The sequence below is a fragment of the Primulina eburnea genome, chromosome 18, assembly GCF_022965805.1.
Source record: "Primulina eburnea isolate SZY01 chromosome 18, ASM2296580v1, whole genome shotgun sequence".
In the NCBI taxonomy this organism is placed as follows: Eukaryota; Viridiplantae; Streptophyta; class Magnoliopsida; order Lamiales; family Gesneriaceae; genus Primulina; species Primulina eburnea.
The window spans coordinates 29,601,006-29,621,595 of NC_133118.1; the positions used below are offsets into that span (position 1 = coordinate 29,601,006).

Here is a 20,590-nt window from a genome sequence, read left to right on the forward strand (position 1 = left end):
ATTCAAAACATCTGCCTTAAGTCAAGGATTTCTTGGTCGAGTAGGTCTCCTATGAGACAGTTTCACGAATCTTTATCTGTGAGATGGATCCATCATATCGATATTCACAATAAAAAGTAATAATATTTGCATAAAAAGTAATATTTTTCATGGATGACCAAAATAAAAGATCCGTCTCACAAAATACGACTCGTGAGACCGTCTCACACAAGTTTTTGTCTTCTTGTTCTGGTGATAAGTTTGAGGTCTCGAGATCCAAATGTTTTGGATTAGAATTTCACTCTTGTGAGTTTAGATAGATATAATTATTTGACATAAATTGTATCAAAAATAAAAAAAAAATCAATCTGATCAATGATTGATAGGAAACTAAAGTGAGTATAAACGGGTAGCCAAAAAAAATATTTTTAGGAGATTTATAAAGTTTATTTTATAACAATCTTTTTTTTTTTGATATTTTTATTTCAACAAGTGGAGGAATGTATAGATATGTTTATTCATTTAAAAATTAATAAAATGACCAAAAATAATTAATTTAAGCAATTAATTTGAATAATATAGTGTAGACATATCATTCTCTTTTGTTATCCATGTGTATCAGCATGTAAGAGACTGTCTCATAAAATATTGAAATTTAAAACCGATTATCTAATTTTTTTTTTAATTCTCGTATATTAAATTATCTTAATATTTTTTTTCTCTTGTCAAGTGAAGCATGCACCATATGATGATATTTAAATAATTTTTTTAAAAGTACAAAAATAATATGATGTCTTAGTCAATGGGAAAGCTTTAGTGACCTAATTCTTTGTTCGGATAAAAATCGAGAATTTTTTGTCTCGATTTTGTATCCCATAATATCAGGACCTAAATATTCGGAATCTCGATAGATATGAAAAATATATCCGAAAGTTTATAATATCATCATATTTGGATGATATTCCGATAAATATAGGATGTGAACAACAGTAACTTCCTTTTGCTTTTCTAAGTTTAGGTTAAATAAGATAAAATGATGATAAACTCATTTTTTATTTTGTATAATTTTATTTGAATTATAATATTTGTTAAAGTGAACTTTTTAAATTTGGATGGATTATTTAATCATTTCATTTAACCTATGAAATTATGGTATATGAACAAACACCATCTAAATACGTTAGCCAATTTTTATACAGGCTTCGACCTAATATTATTAACAAAAACTTGTGTGAGACGGTCTCACGAGACGTAGTTTGTGATACGGATCTCTTATTTGGGTAATCAATGAAAAATATTACTTTTTATGCTAAGAATGTTACTTTTTATCGTCTCACAAATAAAGATTTGTGAGACCGTCTCATGACCTGCCCAATATTATTTTATTTTAAAATTACAATATTTCAACTCAATGTGTTAATAAGATTATGAAATTTTTGAAAGAAAATTAAAAAATTTAAATATTCAGGTCGAGAATCTTATCGGAATGATATTAATTTCTCGATCTCTCTCTCGACAATGATCGGGACAAGAAAAATCCTGAAAATTCATGTCGGGATTTTTTCGAAACGGGAATGAGACGAGAGTTTTGGGTTTTTTCTCATACCTAAAAAGCTTTACAAAATTTGATTTTTATTGGGGGTATGCATTTAAATATTTACATTTCTTCTTGACTTATTAAAAAACAAGTCAAATGGATATATATTATATTGTTTTTCAGTTGTTTCAATTTAAAAGTATATTTGAATTTTGAGGGTATAGAATATGCCAAAGTATACAATTACAAAAAGATATCCTCGAGAAAAAGCTAAAGGCATACTAGTGGGTGTTTTATTTTCTTATGAGAAAGAGATGAATCTTGGCAAAAAGTTTCATTTATACAAAATGATTTGGGATTTCTTGTCACGACAAATTCTCAAGACTTTTACGTATGACTTTTGAAAAATAAAATAAGAGATGCTATTTCAACTGTATTTTTTCGTGTTGTCGTCGACGTTGTAATCTTACTGTAATAATAAGAATTTAGTGCAGTGATCCACATTATTCACAAGTTTTGGGATATATCGTATATGTTTGAGAAATTTTCTTATTCAATTTGTATATTTTTGGATCAGAAATACAACATACCATAGTTCTTCTAGATTTATCATATAAACATTTTCACGTGTGTTATTTTGGTGTATATATCATATAAAAAAAATTGAGTGTGTTATTTTGGTGTCTAACATCAACACGACGCTCGATTTTTGTCTAAATGGTTCACTATTTCTTTATAAGAAATTATTATTATTATTGTTTAACGAACAATTAAATATTTTTTCTATAAAGATTATTTATAATAAAATATTAACTAAAATACATTTTTCAGAATCAACGGCATGTCATTATACCAAAACTCATAGATGTTAGCAGATACACAACTTATTTTATTTTATTAACAACTCCAACCGCCTTTCAAAAATCGATTTCAAAACTTACGAACAAACGTTCATCACTAAACCAAAAACTATAGATGACATCAAAGACATTATCTTATTTCTTTTTATATTAAGACAACGCTGAACCACATAAAGTAACAAAATTACAGTAAGGAATTTAGTTGTTCAATGAAACTCGATTAACTATCAAATAAATGAAACTAATTATATAAATAATTAAAATACAAATTTAATATGTAAAAAGGTTAATAATTCTACAAAAACGTATTTGACTGGATAGAATAATTATTGTAGATAAAATTGTGGTGAATATTCTAGGAATATTATTTTAATAATAAAACTCGACTTTTTTGACGATGGAATTTTGGTTCTGATTATGGGTAAAGTCTATATTAAAATATAACTTTTGGTTGGAAATAACCTAAAGAACTCATGTTTTTATATTTTATTAATTAATTAATATTTACTATATTATTATCATATAATAAAATAAATGTTATTATTATTTTTAAAATATAATTTTCCACTAAAAAGGCAACATTTATTAATATCCTCAATTTTTTATTATAATTTTTTGTTGGGCCATGTCCAGCTAAATCTTCAACTAGCTTAAATCTTAAGCCCAGGGTAGGCCCACTTGCCCATATGAGATGTCCAAAAGCCCAAACCCATTATATTCTATCTATTATTACCTTTTTTTTTAAATTGAAAAATAAACAATAAATAAAATCCAAATGTTTAATTTCCAGTAATCCTGCCCTCCAACTCTACATATTCCAATATTATTATTTTTATGTTATTCATTGCATAATTTCGTCACTCCTCTTTTGTATTATTTATCTCTATTCTCTTCCAAAATAAAGAACGTCGTTCGTTGAGATGCAATAATTGATCATGTCAGAAGATCGGTCGATACATTTGAGTTATTGTATAATTTGAAATATTATAATTGAATTGTTATTTTTAACTGATATTTTTTGTCAAAGGGTTCTTTCTTGATCCTACATTAGTATGGGAGACAAAATGTGTTTAATTGTCATGGATTGTAGTAAATACAATCACTGAAAATGAATACTATAATTTAGAATTAAACCTTCATATTAACTAGTAACCGTGACACACGCGTTGCGTGTGTCCTGAATACATGTGGCTAATATATTAAATATTCATGATATTACAAAATAATGACGTCACAACATAAAAAACATAGTTTATTTTTCACTGGTGGGTAATTTGCAGAAGAAATAATATTATTTTTCACGTGAACAGTTTCCTTATGACGGTGAATATAATATTATTTGGTAAGAAAAAATATAATATAAAAAATGAGAAAGGGTAAAATAGAAAAGAAAGTTGGTGTCCTCATAGAGCGGTTATTATTAGGGCTCAACTATAATAAAATAGTAAATAGTAAATATAAAAAATTAAAAAGAGTAAAACATGAAAGAAAGTTGGTGTCCTCATAGAGCGGTTATTATTAGGGCCTCATACTTAATATAATAGTACAGATATTGGTTAAAATATAAATTTTTATGACAATTAATATATCAGAAAGTTGAGTAGGTCTTTTGTGAGACGGTCTCACGATCTTTATCTACGAGACATGTCAACTCTACCGATATTCACAATAAAAAGTAATATTCTTAGCATAAAAAGTAATATTTTTTCATGGATGACCCAATTAAGAAATCTTTCTTACAAAATACAACTCGTGAGACCGTCTCATATAAATTTTTGCCCAAAAAATTATATATATCGACAGAAAATCCAACCAAAATATACTAACCATTTAATCTATTTGACTAAACTTCTTAGATATTATAAAAATTGCAATAATTATGCAATATTTTATATTATCGAAGAAAATAATGTTTTTTAGACGTGATAAAATAATCGAAAGACTTTTAAAACAAATCAAATGAATGAGAGAAATAAAAGCAACAAGCAAGAGAAATGAATATGAGCAAATTTATGAAACATTTATAAATATGATATAATCTATAATTTTTTAAAATAGTTTATAGATTATAAATAAATATTAAAAAATAAAAGATAGTTGTTGTAGATAGATATTTTATTTTTTGATTTGACAATTTTGCGAAAGGTATAACTGAGTCTTAAACAAGACAAAAACTTATATGAGACGGTCTCACAGATCATGTTTGTGAGACGGATCTCTTATTTGGATCATACATGAAAAAATATTACTTTTTATGCTAAGAGTATCACTTTTTATTGTGAATATGAGTAGGGTTGACCCTGTCTCACAGATTAAGATCCGTGAGACGGTCTCACATGAGACCCACTCCTTAAACAAATATCTTATTTTAAATTTGAGATTTTGTTGTTTTATTAATCCGTTGACATATAGTGATATATGATTAATTAAGATTAATTTTTTGACAAAAACTTGTGTAAAACGGTCTCACTGGTCGTATTTTCTGAGACATATATATTATTCGATCGGATTATCTATGAAAAAATATTATTTTTTATACTAAATGTATTACTTTTTATTGTGAATATCGGTAGGGTTGACCCGTCTCACAGATAAAGATTCGTGAGACCGTCTCACAAGAGACCTACTCTAATTTTTTTATGGTATGAGAACCTGTAAATTTTCGGTCTAAAGCAATATTCATCCACGTAAAATACACTGGATAAACTCTATGGGACAAATCTTTTCATAATATATTGATATAAAAAATCAAACTATCGCCCTAAAACGGACCATATCTATAGTTTTACGTGAACAATGTATTAAAAAAAAAATAATCGGACCTTGTAATAACTATTAGATTTACCCGAAGATAGCAATTAGAATCCAAAACATTTCCCAAATTTTGGAACAAATGTGACGTCGGCATGGATACTGTGAAGGGTAAAGAGGGGCAAAATTGGAATTCACAGCTTTTATTATTATTCTTCTTCTTCTTTAAGACTGAAGAATATTGAACAAAATAAAATCGAATCACAGGTCTCGCTCTCCTTCATATTCGCTTCGCCCCGCCGCATCTGCGCCATTTTCCCCGCCAACATGCCTTCTCCTTCTTCTTTCTACGCATTTTCACCGTCTCCGGCCGTTAAGTGCGTAGCTCACAGCACGAACTGATTTAGTGAGGTTTTAATTGCAAGATTCTGGAGTTCTTGCTCCTGACTTGAGGGTTACTTCAGCGCCTTGGTAAACTCTCGGTTCCGGATTTATAGAAGGTCCGGTTTCTGCCAGAGCATTAAGGGCCCGAAAGTTCTTTTCTTTTCTTTTTTTGGTTGTAGCAGAAACGCGCGCTGGGTGGAATTAATATTGGAAATAGGCTCGACTTGTTGATGTCCGGCCGTCAGAACGGTGGCCACTGGTTTTGTATACTGTTTGTTGTATATATATCTGGCATAGCCAGCTCGGAAAAGAGAACGGGTGATCATATTTCGGGCTGGTTTGTATTTTGATTTTTTTGTCGTAACATTTTTGTGGTAAAAAATGGACAAAGATGTTAGGGATTCAGGAAATCCTGATGTCAGATCCTCGTACTGGTTAGATGCCTGTGAGGACGACGACTATTTTGTTCATTTAGGAGCTAACACAACTCTGGTTCCCGAATCATACTCTCAGGAGGGTTCCCATGACCCTTGTTTCTTTGATAGTAGTGAACCATCGAAGAAGAGGAAAGTTTGGGATAGGACTTCAGGCAGGAAGAGACATCGAGGTTCAGATGATATAGAGAAGGATGTGAGGGGTAGGGATCGAGTTAGAAGAAGAGAACGCTATAATTCATGTAGTTGGAAGGATAGAGAGTTTAGGGAAGCAAAGGGTTTCTGGGAGAGGGATAAAGCAACAAATGAATTGATCTTCCAAGTGGGTTCTTGGGAATCTTGTCGAAATAAAAAAGATAAGGTGAACAATGAGAAAATCAGCAAAGGCGATGAAGATTTGGAAGAAATCAAAGTTGATGAGCCGAAAGAGAAGTTTCCCGAGGAGCAAGCTCGCCAATATCAGTTGGATGTTCTTGAACAGGCAAAGAGTAGAAACACAATTGCTTTTCTTGAAACGGGGGCTGGAAAAACACTGATTGCTGTCCTGCTTATAAAAAGTATCAGCCTAGAGTTGCAAGAACAAAATAAAAAATTACTTGCAGTCTTTTTGGTACCCAAAGTTCCACTCGTGTATCAGGTAACGATCTACTGGGCAAGGAGTGATTCTTTTCTCTTTCAAGTTGTAAGTCCTATTAAGTTCAATCTTTAAATGCAGCAAGCAGAAGTAATCCGCGAGCGAACTGGTTATCAAGTTGGCCATTACTGTGGTGAAATGGGTCAAGATTTCTGGGATGCGAGGAGGTGGCAACGTGAGTTTGAAAGTAAGCAGGTAGTTTTAAATGTCACACTTATGGTTGTAATTGAAATGAAGTGTCTGTGGGTATGTATATGCCAAGCTTCTCTTTTTCCTCCTTTCAAGTGTTTGTTCAATTTGTCGGGCGTAGGACGAGCGATAATATTAATATTGTAAAATTAAAATTAGTGGTTCATTTGATTTTTTAGCATTGATAATGATGCCCTCGATTAAATTGAATACTGTAAAAAAACACTCTAATTTAGTCCAGCTCTTATATCATCTGAGTTGTACCATTTGCAGAGTCAAATTCTCACGGCAAAGCTCACTTCATATTCTAGATATATTTCCTCTTTTGGTGACGTAAATCGCCTTGAAATGGTGGAGATTGGACATTAAACCTGTCAGTTTTGATAATGCAGAAATGAGAATGAGCTTGGAGGCATAAAGTAGATTTACCTTATCTAATGAATTGTAAAACTGAAAAAAAAACTCAAAAATTGGCATTACTTTTAGATTGCAACTATGTAACGGTTGCTTTTGCCAAGATTGTTTAAAAATTAAGAATTGTAAACTATGAAAAATATTACATTATTGCGTGGAAATTTAACATAACAATTGGAGCTTGTTGCAGTTATACATCTGCTCAATTTTTGAATTGGAGGGTTGTGTCTTGAGAACAGAGTTTGTGCTTGGAGTTGCATGGTTGTAGTTTACCCGCATCTCATTTTACCTGACTCCACTGCGGCCAAGCCTTGTGTCCCTAATTTTTTAAGAGGCTGTGGTAAAACTAGTTACCTATCATAGTGTAACATGGTAACACCGATGTACCTATTTTAGTTTTGCAAAGATAAAGTGCATAAAGTAATAACGTATCAAGCCAAAGCAATGGTAAATAACTAGTAGAAAATGATTTGAATCTGTCTACACGTGTCTCAATCTCCACTCACCTTAAAGTGGAGAAATAAATTAGTGTGGAAAATCGAGGCCATGTTCCAGAGGTGAGCTTGCGTGTTGGAAAAATCTCTGTTGAATGTTAAAGAAAGCATGTCAGTAATGGGATAATTTGTTGGAACTTTTGGGAATCTTATTAAGATTTCTCTACCATCTGGTGAGATTCAATCAAAGTTGGAGCATTATCATCTTATAATAATACTTCTTCAGTATGTTCTTTCCCGTTAAGACAAATGGCTCTCGGTGATTTATATATTAAAGTAATAAGCTTCGTGAGAGCGACGCTATTCATCCATTTCAGAACTTACCTGTTTGGTCTGTTTTTTTAAAATTTGGATATTCCATACTTGCATTACCTGAGACCAAGTGAAGAAGCATGGTCTATTCCCTAGGGGCGTATTTGGTCACTCTGGCTTTCAGTCAATAACTTATAGAACTTTTCTACATTTTTTTTCACTTGTTTCTTAATTAGTCATGTTTTGTGAATAGCACACTTAAACTTCAGTTGCCATTATGTGACACATGCGCTTTAAAAACAGTGAAATAGCAGTTCAGAACTATCTCAAATTCCTATGGTAAATACATAATAGCTTTTGGATATATGGTCATTTGAAAGCACAGTGGTGTAGCTATACGATTGGCAGATTTTGGGCCAATTATAGTTGTCTACTGGTAGGCGTTGTATTTGTTATATTTTTACTAAAATTTCAGGAATTTCTTGAAATATGTGCAAAATTATTGTTCTGAAGTTACAATGTCCGAGCACTGAAATATACTCTGGAAAACTTTTGGAAGCTCTTAACACGTTTCTTACTTCTGTTGCTCTTTAATCAGGTCTTAGTGATGACGGCTCAAATTCTTTTGAATATACTTAGGCACAGTATAGTGAAAATGGAAGCAATAAATCTCCTTATTCTGGACGAATGTCATCATGCAGTAAAGAAGCATCCTTATTCATTGGTGATGTCTGAGTTTTATCACACAACACCAAAAGAGAAGAGGCCATCAGTTTTTGGGATGACCGCATCTCCTGTCAACTTGAAGGGTATTTTTCTTATTTGTGTCTCTATATCGCAAAGTATTAGGTTCTTCTAGAAAACATCACATGGCTTTTTCATCTATAGATACAAACATAAGTTTTTGTTGTTTCTCTTTTGATAATTTTCTTGCACTAGGTTTTGTGTTGGTCCCTTATGTTTTTTCATTGAAGTTTCTTGAGCTGAAAAACTTTGTACTTGGTTGTTGCAGGTGTTTCTAGCCAAGTGGATTGTGCAGTAAAAATTCGAAATCTGGAGAGTAAACTAGACTCTGTAGTTTGTACCATTAAAGACCGCAAGGAACTGGAGAAACATGTACCGATGCCTTCAGAAGTGGTGGTGGAGTATGATAAAGCTTCTAGCTTATGGTCTCTTCATGAAAAAATAAAACAAATGGAACAGACTGTTGAAGAGGCAGCTCGGTCAAGCTCTAGAAGAAGTAAGTGGCAATTCATGGGAGCAAGAGATGCTGGTGCTAAGGAAGAGCTACGTCAAGTTTATGGTGTCTCTGAACGAACAGAAAGTGATGGTGCTGCTAACTTAATCCAAAAGTTGAGGGCAATCAATTATGCACTTGGTGAATTAGGACAGTGGTGTGCTTACAAGGTGATTTGTATACTTTATTATAGATTGTATTCTACACTAGTCTTACGCAATTGATGTCCTAGTTTGCCTACTTGTATCTGTATATTTTTGCTATCTCTTCCTTCATTTTTGGATGGGCTGGTGGTGATGTTGGGATGTGGATATGCTGACAGCCAAAACATAAAAAGCTTTGGTCTGGCTGGCTGAAATTATTGGCCTCATGCCGTTTTTTTTTGCCTTTTCTTTTCAATTATTTTTGTCAGGTTGCGCATGCATTCTTAACGGCTTTGCAAAATGATGAAAGGGCAAACCACCAACTTGATATCAAGTTCCAAGAATCTTACCTAGTCACAGTTGTCTCTCTCTTGCAATGTAATCTGTCTGAAGGAGCCATTTCAGAGAATAATGCTACAGGTTCTGACATGGATGATGCATCTGTAAATGGGAATGAGCCCGATGAACTTGAGGAAGGGGAACTCGCTACCAGTCACAGTGAGTACTTTGCCATCGATTGCCCTATGCTGTAGACATTTTGTCATTATCCAACTTAATGACTATCTCTGAACTCTGAGCAAGAGTACCCAATTCTTTCCAGGGATAGTGAAACGACCAACTGATTTTATCTACTTGATTTATGTATCGTCCAAGTCTTAGACTTGAAAAATATCCTGAATTAAATTAGTTGTTTGTTTGTGCCTTTGATTATGTAGATCATTATGGATGACCTGTATTGCTAAAAAAAAACTGTTACTCTTTTATAATGTTGCAGGCGTTTTTTCTTCTTCACTACCCTGTTTTATTAATTTGATCAATTAGACAGTAAATTTAACGAATCAACAATAATTTATTTAATGTCAGCTGTACTTTTTCTTGGATATCCACTATATTTATTGCCATGGAGGATTTGCTTGTCAGAGGAACCAGTCTGATGGAGGTTTGCATGCCTTATTAGATTTTGCTTGCAGTTTTATAATTTGACGGATGCTACTTTATGCTTGAGTTATCAGTATTTGTGTTTTGGTTCTTTTCGTGTGTATCTTACAACTTGATAGCAGTTTTTGGTCCCCGAATTTGTCATTGGATGGATAATGTTATGATATGCGTGTCTGTTAGTTGTCTCTGGTGGGGAGCATGTTGATGTGATTATTGGAGCTGCAGTTGCTGATGGAAAGGTGACTCCAAAGGTGCAGTCATTAATCAAAATACTTCTAAAATATCAGCACACGGAGGATTTCCGTGCAATAATCTTCGTGGAACGTGTTGTGGCAGCCTTGGTTCTTCCTAAGGTCAATTGAGAACAGCAAACAAGTATTATAGTTTGAAGTCGTTTCTTGCTAGCTAGTGTCTTCCTAAATGAATTAAAGTTTCTGGTATATGTTCAGGTGTTTATGGAACTTCCATCTCTAAGTTTTGTCAAATCAGCAAGTTTGATAGGGCACAACAATAGTCAAGAAATGCGAACCTCTCAAATGCAAGATACGATTGCCAGATTTCGAGACGGTCGTGTATGTTAAACTGTCAAATATGTTACTTGAAGTTCCCTCGATAAATTTCTATCAACTTATTTGGTGTTTACCTGTTTGGCAGGTGACTGTCTTAGTTGCCACTAGTGTTGCTGAGGAGGGACTTGATATTCGGCAATGTAATGTTGTCATCCGCTTTGATCTTGCCAAAACTGTATTGGCTTACATTCAGTCCAGAGGTCGAGCTAGAAAACCTGGATCAGATTATATTTTGATGGTTGAGAGGTAATCTCTGTGCCATAACTTTACTTTCCCATTAATTTATGAAGTGACGACTTGTGTAGCTTACTTTGAAATTAATGATTCATTTGCAGAGAGAATCTGTCCCATGTAGCGTTTTTAAAGAATGCTAGGAATAGTGAAGAAACTTTGCGGAAAGAAGCCATTGAGAGAACTGATATTAGTCATCTCAAGGATACCTGCAGCATAAATTCAGGAGAGGCTGTAGATGGTACGATGTACCAGGTGAAATCAACAGGTGCTGTAGTTAGCTTAAATTCAGCTGTTGGACTCATCCACTTTTACTGCTCTCAACTGCCTAGTGACAGGTCACTCTTTCTCTCTCTGTAGAGAAATACAAACACTCTACACACGTGAGGAAAATCTCCCCGCACTTTTCATGCAGGCACTTCTTATCATTTTGCAGTTTCTCGACCTTTTATACATGCAGGTATTCAATTCTTCATCCAGAGTTTACAATAAAGCATCATGAGACGCCAGGAGGCCTGATGGAATATTCATGTGAGCTTCAACTTCCATGTAATGCACCCTTTGAAAAACTGGAAGGTCCTCCATGCAAGTCGATGCGTCTTGCACAGCAGGCATGATTATGTTAAAAATCTTCACGCCACATTTGAGTTCTTATTGGGGGGCATATCTATATGACAAATTATGGAATCTGTAGGCTGTTTGTTTGGCTGCTTGCAAGAAGCTACATGAGATGGGAGCATTTACTGATATGCTATTGCCAGACAAGGGAATTGGGGCAGAAACTGACAAAGTTGAACAAAATGATGAAGGAGATCCTCTCCCAGGGACTGCAAGACAGAGAGAATTCTACCCTGAAGGTGTAGCTGATATTCTCCAGGTTAGGTCCTCCTGTCCTTGTTCGTATGAGCAGACTTATGCTTTGAAGGTGGTTCACTTGACATGCCTTAATGATTGATATTTACCTACGTTTTCTTGAAACTGAAGTATCATTAGGAAGCTTTGTTAGTTGAAGTACAGATAAGCTCCCTTTCTCAATCAAGAGCATATGTACATGCTAAATTGTACTCAAATATGTACGAGTTTGTCTGCATGAAAGCATTGTTGTTTGTGACCCCTTACGGTGATTGTTGGAAGACAATTTCTAATGAAGTCAAATTCTGGATGAATAGATTTGCAGTTAAGTCATACATGGTCTTCTAATCTGCAGAATTTGCGCATAATATCAAAATGAATTGAACACCAGAAATATCAAATGGTTGTTTTGGTGAACATATGGTGTGGTATTAATGATCCCGGGGCGTCTCTCAATGTATTAAAGCGGGAGAAAGAATCATATCCATTTTTCTGCCCATATCTCTTCGTTACTATTCTGATTCTCTGAAATTTTATCCAACCACTTTTAACATATATGAGATGTTTAATTAGGGTACTGTTTAACTGATTGACTGGAGTCACTCACAAAGTTTAAAATATCTCACCTAGGTGACCATATCTCTTTTACGTGTTACTTTGGCATATCTCAGTGAATTACTAGGTTAGAACAAGATGAAAGTTCAAATTTCTTAGCATATTTTGATGTATTAAGAAAAGGAAAATGACTTCAGTTTCTATAGTATTATTGCTAGTCTTTCTTAATCATGGTTAAAAATTAAAGGAAACTTGTGAGTGGATAGGAGCAATGTAATGCGTGCTAGTAGTTAAACTTAACAAATTACCCAGTTCACAAATAAAAATATAGCACGTGTTAGTTCACTGTTCATGTACCGGTACAGAAGTAAATTTCCCTCAAATTGTTTTGGCATATATTATTTGGTAGTTTGAGTCATGTGATGACAATATGTTTACTGTCAACCGCTGACAAGAGATTCACATTAAATGGAAATTATATTATACAAACCACAAATTAATGTTCTCGATTAGAAACAAGGTAGATCTCAAGATTTCAGTCACAACTAATGTGTTACAAACAGGTCACCGTTCCTATGCCGAACAGAACAATTAAACATGTTTAATTGGTTTTAGAACCTGTATATGAATGAAGGTTGTGAATCTATTGTAACAAGCTTGTTAGGGCAAACGAATGTATCAACAGAGTGGTTGTATATTGCTTGGTGATACGTCTTTCGTTGGGATCTGCTGTTAGGATCCCTGCAGTGTCAGAGGCTTCCAGTATTTTTATGCCATGTTTCGATCAAATAAACAAGTCTATTGGTCATGGATTCTCCTTATTATCCCTACATTTTATGTCAATTCTCTGTTGTGGGATTTTAGAAGCATATACCTACCTTTTTCTTTGCAGGGAGAGTGGATATTATCTGGAAAAGGCTCTGAAGAACCCAAGATTTTTAATCTTTACATGTACTCTGTCAATTGTGAAAATACTGGCTTCTCAAAAGATCCCCTCCTAAACCAAGTGTCAGAGTTTGCAGTAATATTTGGCGCTGAGTTGGATGCTGAGGTACCTTATTTTTATTTTAAGCTCAACAACAGTAGAGTTCTTCATTTGCTCCCATATACTTACCAGGTTTTATCAATGTCGATGGACTTATTTGTCGCTCGGGCTGTGATAACAAAGGCTTCCCTTGTTTATGAAGGGCCGATAAAAATCAGAGAAACTCAGGTGTGCAAATCCTTTGATTATTTGAATGCTGTGCTTGACTTAGAAATGATAGATTGAGAAAGCACCAACATTTTTCTGTATACAGTTGACTTTGCTTAAGAGCTTCCATGTACGCTTGATGAGCATTGTATTGGATGTGGATGTTGAACCATCTAACACTCCTTGGGACACTGCGAAGGCGTATTTATTTGTTCCTTTGGCGGGAGGAAAATCGACAGATCCAGTACATCTTATTGACTGGGCTCTAATTGATGAAGTTACAAAGACAGATGCATGGATTAATCCCCTTCAGAGGGCTAGACCGGATGTTTACCTTGGCACCAATGAGAGAACGCTAGGTGGAGACCGTAGGGAGTATGGATTTGCAAAATTACGACATGGCATGGCCAATGAACAGAAAAGCCATCCTACTTATGGCATTAGAGGAGCTGTTGCCCAGTTTGATGTGGTCAAGGCATCTGGATTAGCACCTCATCGTGATGCTAGTAGAGTACCCTTTCAAGTTGATTTAACAAATGGAAAATTGATGATGGCTGATTCCTGTATTATGGTTGAAGATCTGGGAGGAAAAATTATCACGGCAGCTCATTCTGGAAAGAGGTTCTACGTTGATTCTGTGCGCTTTGATATGACAGCTGAGAACTCATTCCCGAGGAAGGAAGGCTACCTAGGTCCTCTGGAGTATGGTTCTTACGCTGAATATTATAAGCAAAAGTATGTTTCCTTTACTTTAAATTTGCTTAAATTTATTATGTGTTGACTCTTTCCCTACTGCATGGATGATGTGTGTATGAATATGAATTCATCCATGTATCTGGATGCTTTTATTGATAATTTCACTTTGATATGTGCTAGCTTGGAAAGATTTTGGCTGGGAATCCAGAAAATCTGTTTCGGAAGATAATTAAAAAAAGGATAAAAAATCGACATTTGATTAGGTTTTCGGTAATTTTCAATTTGAGAGTTTTAAAAGAGTATTAGAAGCGTTGGATGAGAAAATTTTGAATTATGTAGCGATGTTATACTTTTTCAAGGTTTTGGATAGTTTTGTTATTGGACAGTGGGGAGGAATTAAAATTTTAAAAATATGTTTGTGTTTTTGGAATGATGCAGCGATAGTGAAAGATAAAAAAAATGGCTGTATTTTATGTTTTTGGAATGATGCTCTGATAGTGAGGAAAATTTTTATCTGAAGTGAATAAATTCAAGCTGGTAACTGGGATTTCGAGTAGAAATCCAAAATGACTAGGCCTTACCCTTTTGCTTTTAACCTATTTTGTGTTCAAGAGTTGGCTATTTCTAGTGAATTTGAAAAAAATCAGATTTATCCATCATTGTAATTATTGGAGGGAGTATAAACATTTGTGTATGAATAAGGTGGTTTATAAGTGTTTTACATTGTTTTGAGTATATTTATTTTAGTTGCTAGAAGACTAGAAGCCTTCAAACATTGAGCAAATTCCATTCTCTACTTGCAGCATGGTGACCTTGCTGACCAAATTAATTGTAGGTATGGGGTAGAATTGATCTATAGACAGCAACCTCTTATAAGAGCCCGTGGTGTTTCATATTGCAAGAATCTCTTATCTCCACGGTTTGAACATTCAGACGGTATGCTCGTTGGTTAATTTTTTATTTTTATCATTTTGGTGTTTATCATTTTGTTTGGCTATTTGATTACCCATGGAAGTTTCTATGATAGGTCATGATGCTGTATCTGAAGAAACACCTGAGAAAACATATTATGTTTTCCTCCCTCCTGAACTATGTTTTGTACATCCTCTTCCTGGTTCACTAGTTAGGGGTGCTCAAAGATTGCCATCTATTATGAGGAGAATTGAAAGCATGCTACTTGCTGTTCAACTCAAGGATATCATTAATTATCCTGTTCCGGCTTCTAAGGTATTCTAGAATTCTATAAACCGATTCTTGAAAGTCACTGTCAACGTACACCTGATCTGTGATCCGGCTATTTGCAGATCTTGGAAGCCTTGACTGCAGCTTCATGCCAAGAGACCTTCTGCTATGAAAGAGCAGAGCTTTTAGGAGATGCTTACCTGAAGTGGGTTGTGAGTAGATTTCTTTTTCTAAAATATCCCCAAAAACATGAAGGTCAGCTCACTAGAATGAGACAGCAAATGGTGAGCAACATGGTACTTTATAGGTTTGCGTTGAACAAAGGGCTTCAGTCATACATCCAGGCAGATCGATTTGCTCCATCTAGATGGGCTTCACCTGGGGTGCTTCCTGTCTTTGATGAGGACACCAAGGAAGCAGATTCGTCACTTTTTTATGAAGAAATAGATTCCGACGAGAGGTTAAGCAGAAAGATCCACAATACTGATGGATATGAAGAAGACGAAATGGAAGATGGGGAACTTGAGAGTGACTCAAGTTCATATCGTGTGCTCTCTGGAAAAACTCTGGCTGACGTTGTGGAAGCATTAATTGGTGTCTATTATGTCGAAGGTGGAAAGTGTGCTGCCAACCACCTTATGAGATGGATTGGAATTGAGATTGATTTTGATTTGAAGGAAATTAAATACTCAGTCAAGCCGAGCACTGTTCCAGACAATATACTGAAAAGTATCGATTTTGATTCATTAGAAGGTTCTTTGAATTGCAAGTTCAGTGATAGAGGGTTGCTTGTAGAAGCTATAACTCATGCATCACGTCCATCTTCAGGAGTGTCTTGTTATCAACGACTAGAATTTGTTGGTGATGCAGTGTTAGATCATCTCATCACAAGGTACTTGTTCTTCACGTATACAGATTTGCCTCCAGGACGTTTAACCGACTTGCGAGCTGCTGCTGTAAATAACGAGAACTTTGCACGTGTGGCTGTCAAACATAACCTTCATACTCATCTTCGTCATGGTTCAAGTGCCCTTGAGAAACAGGTTTCCAATTTTTTTCTTTTTCGTTTACCTCTAGGGTTTTATATGTCCATTGCTTTTATTTTAACCCACTTTCAGATTCGGGATTTTGTGAAAGAGGTTCAGAATGAACTTTCAAAACCTGGGTTCAACTCTTTTGGTTTGGGGGATTGCAAAGCACCAAAAGTTCTTGGAGATATTTTTGAATCAATTGCTGGGGCTATCTTCCTTGATAGTGGATGTGTTACTGCATCTGTATGGGAGGTTAGCTTCATTAATGTGACCCGTCAGAATTTTTTTGACTCATATAGTGTTGTTAGGGATGGGCTGGGAGGTTTGAGTTGGAAATGTGTTGGTGTAAATTTCCAGGTCTTTCAGCCGTTGCTGAACCCGATGGTTACTCCAGAAACGCTCCCGATGCATCCTGTTCGAGAATTACAAGAGCGATGCCAGCAACAAGCTGAAGGCCTAGAATACAAAGCTACTCGGACCGGGAACCTGGCTATTGTGGAAGTTTATGTTGATGGTGTGCAGATTGGGGTTGCCCATAATCCGCAAAAGAAAATGGCACAAAAACTGGCCGCTCGAAATGCTCTCGTTGCTCTGAAAGAAAAGGAGTCAGCTGAAGCCAAAGAGAGTGGTGAGGTTGATGGAAAAGAGAAGAATGGTAGCCAAAGTTTTACCAGGCAGACCTTGAATGATATCTGCTTGCGTAGAAACTGGCCAATGCCTATATACCAGTAATAGCTCTTTTTCTAGGTTGAAATTTTTAATTAATAATGTTTTTGGAGAAAATATTCATTTATGTGGCTTTTTTTTAAACGTTTCAGGTGTATACATGAGGGTGGTCCAGCACATGCAAAAAGATTTACCTTTGCTGTGCGTGTTAATACTTCTGATAGAGGATGGACCGATGAATGCATCGGTGATCCAATGCCGAGTGTCAAGAAAGCGAAGGATTCTGCCGCAGTTCTTCTTCTGGAACTTTTGAATAAATGGTATACACGATAATTCTTTTACAGAAAAGCTAGGTTGGATGCTTAAGTCATCTAGCAACTGATCTGAAAGATTACATTTACGTCTCTTTTGTATTCGCATCATTTAATTCATGAACAGTCCATCAAGGCCTGTGAACCTTCATCTCTCTCCTGGTCTTCTTTATAGCTTTGGCTAGCAAGTTTAACTTGGGATTCCGATGGGATAGGATAACAGAAAAGTAAAGAAAATAAATTTTAACCGCCTCCTCATTTTCTGTCTTTGGACATGGAGTTGTAGGAAAACATTTGGCAATGAATTTATTCATTCCCTTACCTGTTCCCCTCAGCTTCAGATACAAACTTCTATGATGTGTTCTTGTGTTTCTCAACTCCAAGAGCAGAACTTGAAAATGGTATTTTGCTTCATTTGTCATGATTATTAGTGGGCTCTTTCCAAAATGAAATTTGTGCTGGCAAATAGGAATTCAGGATCTGACTGTAGGCCGATTGAGGGGACCTGCAAATTTTTTCTGTTGTTGCCACCTCATTTGAAATGGTCAAGTTCAATTCTGCTGTGTTTATCATATCAATTGCATGTATATCGTGTGTTTGCATGGCGTTTTTTAACACCACAAATGTCAGCGAACACCAATGGGGATTTGCATCCACAATCAAACATATATAATTGAGTTTCGAACTTGAGAAATCGTCTCATGAAATCGTTTTAGGAAAAATGGATTTTAAACATATAATTTATCTAAACACCGAAAAATATTTTTAATACAGTTTATTTAACTATTAATTTTATATAGAGAACTTCAATGGGTGATTTGTCCTGATGTACATCATAACTATTTGGAGATAGAGATGTAAACGAATCAAATCGTTTGTGAGTTATTCGAAGCTCGATTCGATAAAAGCTCGTTTGAGCTCGTTTAATGAGGTTCGTTAAGATAAACAAACCAAACTCAAGCTTTACAATATGCGGTTCGTTAGCTCGTGAATATGTTCGTTAGTAAGTTCATTAGTAATCTTTTAGATGAAAAAATAATAGTTTTGATATTGATTTTGTATATTTTTTTATGAAATATATAGAAAAATCTATTAAATTTATTTATTATAATAAATTTACAAATTTTAATAAGAATAATATATTTTTCTTTAAATATATAATTTATTTTTTAATAATTTAATGAAAATTTAAATGTATAATTCATATTTATTAAGTTTGTTTAAGTTTGATAAATGCTTGAATAAGCTCATGAGCCATGTATATATTCGTTAAATAAAGCTCGAGCTCGGCTCGATTATAAACGAACCAAGCTCAAACATTTAAGAGTTCGGCTCGACTCGACTCGACTCGATTTCATCCTTATTTGGAGACCATTCTTTAAGCAGCATGCGGAAAGTCTAAAGAAAAAGTTCGCCATCTTTTCTTGAATATATAACAAAGCAGTGGGCTTGAATTTGAATATTAGTTGCGAAAAAGTTAGCTTTTTTGAATGGCAAGCCAATAAGCAAAATGATGGATGATATAAAATCTCTTTAATAAATTATTTTTAAATAAACAAAAAAGCACTTTGGGTACTTATCCTTTATGCTTTTTGGTGATTTAATAATAATTTTGACCTCATAATATTAATAAATAGGATGGTAACCACTCTACTACTTTGATTCTCCCCTTGTTCTTCATGATAATGTAGTTCACCTACACTACCTAATTCTTTAAAAATGCATCCCTCTCAATACATTATTTATTATATTTTAAAAACATATTTTGGAATTGTGGTTATTCTATTGTCATTTAATAATATGTACATTTGAAAATATTATGCAAAAATTTATTGAGAGATGGTTTCACTGGTCAATTGAGTAGGTCTCTTGTGAGACAGTCTCACGAATCTAAATCTGTGAGGCGAGTCAACCCTATCGATATTCACAATAAAAAGTAACACTCTTAGCATAAAAGGTAATATTTTTTCATGGATGACTCAAATAAGAGATCGAGCAGTGAGACCGTCACACAAGATATGATCTGTGAGACTGTCTCACACAAGTTTTTGTCCTGGTCAATTTTGTGAGACAGATCTTGGACTCGACCCGAACAAACTCATTAAAAAGTTTTACTTTTCATGATAACCATGGATATGATCAACACGTCTCATATATAATGTTAATTTTGTGATATATATTTCGACTCGAACCAGCTCAGAAAAGATAACAATTTTTATGCAAAAAATATATTATTTTTCATATTAAATATGAATCGATTCAACTCCTCTTATATAATACTTACTCTACTTAAAGTTCGTGTTTGTCAAAACTGGTATTTTTTGTAACCAATTTCAATTTCATATTAATTAATATTGGGATTGACCAAATTGCAATACACGCGTATTACAACTGATTCCTATACTTTTTTATTATTAATTAATAATTAATTAATGGTCTTCGCTTATGTTTCTTTTACTTGGTCTTTGAACTAATCATGCTAAGTCATCGTTTGGTGTCTTAGTCAAGAAGACGACCCCGTAAACTACTACTAATACTTCATAATTAAAGAAAATAATCATAAATCGATGCCAACAAATAATTCGATCTTCTTTCATTAATGATTTCGTTCGCGGATGTAAACTTCGTGTCTCTATCGAGTCGAATTTTCGAAATTTTAAGGGTCGTGTGCTATCTGATCTTTTTTGTAGTCGAGTTCGAGTCATTCGTTCGTTACACTAATTTTTGGAAATTGCTTGAATCAAATGGAATAATGGAGAATCATTTGAAGAAAATATTGGATTAAATATTGTTGGATTAAATATTAGTAACATGACCCATTATTTGGTATTGTCATCGTCTTTGAAAAATATGTTTTAAATTTATATAACTTTTTAAAGTATAATATAAATTTTTTTCTTTTAAAATTAAAAATTTTAGTACGATATACTCATACTCTAATATTAATCAAGTAATCATTCTCCTTGGAAACCAGGTAAATCTTTTGGTTGTATTTTTTCGAATCTCCGAAAACAAAAGTATTTCAGAGTCCAGACAAGTGAAAAGTAATATTTTTTAT

At 34.2% G+C, this 20,590-nt stretch overlaps 1 protein-coding gene across 3 annotated transcripts; it reads left to right on the plus strand.

Annotated features, from left to right (window-relative positions):
• Nucleotides 1-5,376: 5,376 nt before the first annotated feature.
• Nucleotides 5,377-17,859, plus strand: LOC140819579 (endoribonuclease Dicer homolog 1-like). 3 transcript variants are annotated; one of them, XM_073179723.1, is made up of 20 exons: nucleotides 5,377-6,582; nucleotides 6,661-6,774; nucleotides 8,527-8,737; nucleotides 8,941-9,335; nucleotides 9,578-9,806; nucleotides 10,428-10,600; nucleotides 10,697-10,819; nucleotides 10,902-11,062; nucleotides 11,152-11,385; nucleotides 11,508-11,658; nucleotides 11,742-11,924; nucleotides 13,347-13,505; nucleotides 13,572-13,667; nucleotides 13,753-14,381; nucleotides 15,178-15,278; nucleotides 15,370-15,569; nucleotides 15,647-16,567; nucleotides 16,643-16,807; nucleotides 16,913-17,283; nucleotides 17,374-17,859. In XM_073179723.1, the coding sequence occupies exons 1-20, from the start codon at nucleotides 5,893-5,895 to the stop codon at nucleotides 17,552-17,554; spliced, it is 5,487 nt and encodes a 1,828-aa protein (XP_073035824.1). In that variant the 5' UTR covers nucleotides 5,377-5,892; the 3' UTR covers nucleotides 17,555-17,859. The 3 variants fall into 3 exon arrangements, with proteins under 3 accessions (XP_073035824.1, XP_073035823.1, XP_073035825.1); XM_073179724.1 differs by having other exon boundaries at nucleotides 6,421-6,582; nucleotides 6,661-6,766; XM_073179722.1 differs by having other exon boundaries at nucleotides 13,347-13,667.
• Nucleotides 17,860-20,590: the final 2,731 nt, after the last annotated feature.

What these genes read in the sequence shown, in the direction of transcription:
- LOC140819579 (XM_073179722.1), top strand. Translation starts at nt 5,893, where the DNA reads ATGGACAAAGATGTTAGGGATTCAGGAAATCCTGATGTCAGATCCTCG. An exon ending in CGATGCGTCTTGCACAGCAG is followed by an intron (nt 11,659 to 11,741) that starts GCATGATTATGT and finishes TGGAATCTGTAG; the next exon opens with GCTGTTTGTTTGGCTGCTTG. An exon ending in TTACTGCATCTGTATGGGAG is followed by an intron (nt 16,808 to 16,912) that starts GTTAGCTTCATT and finishes GTAAATTTCCAG; the next exon opens with GTCTTTCAGCCGTTGCTGAA.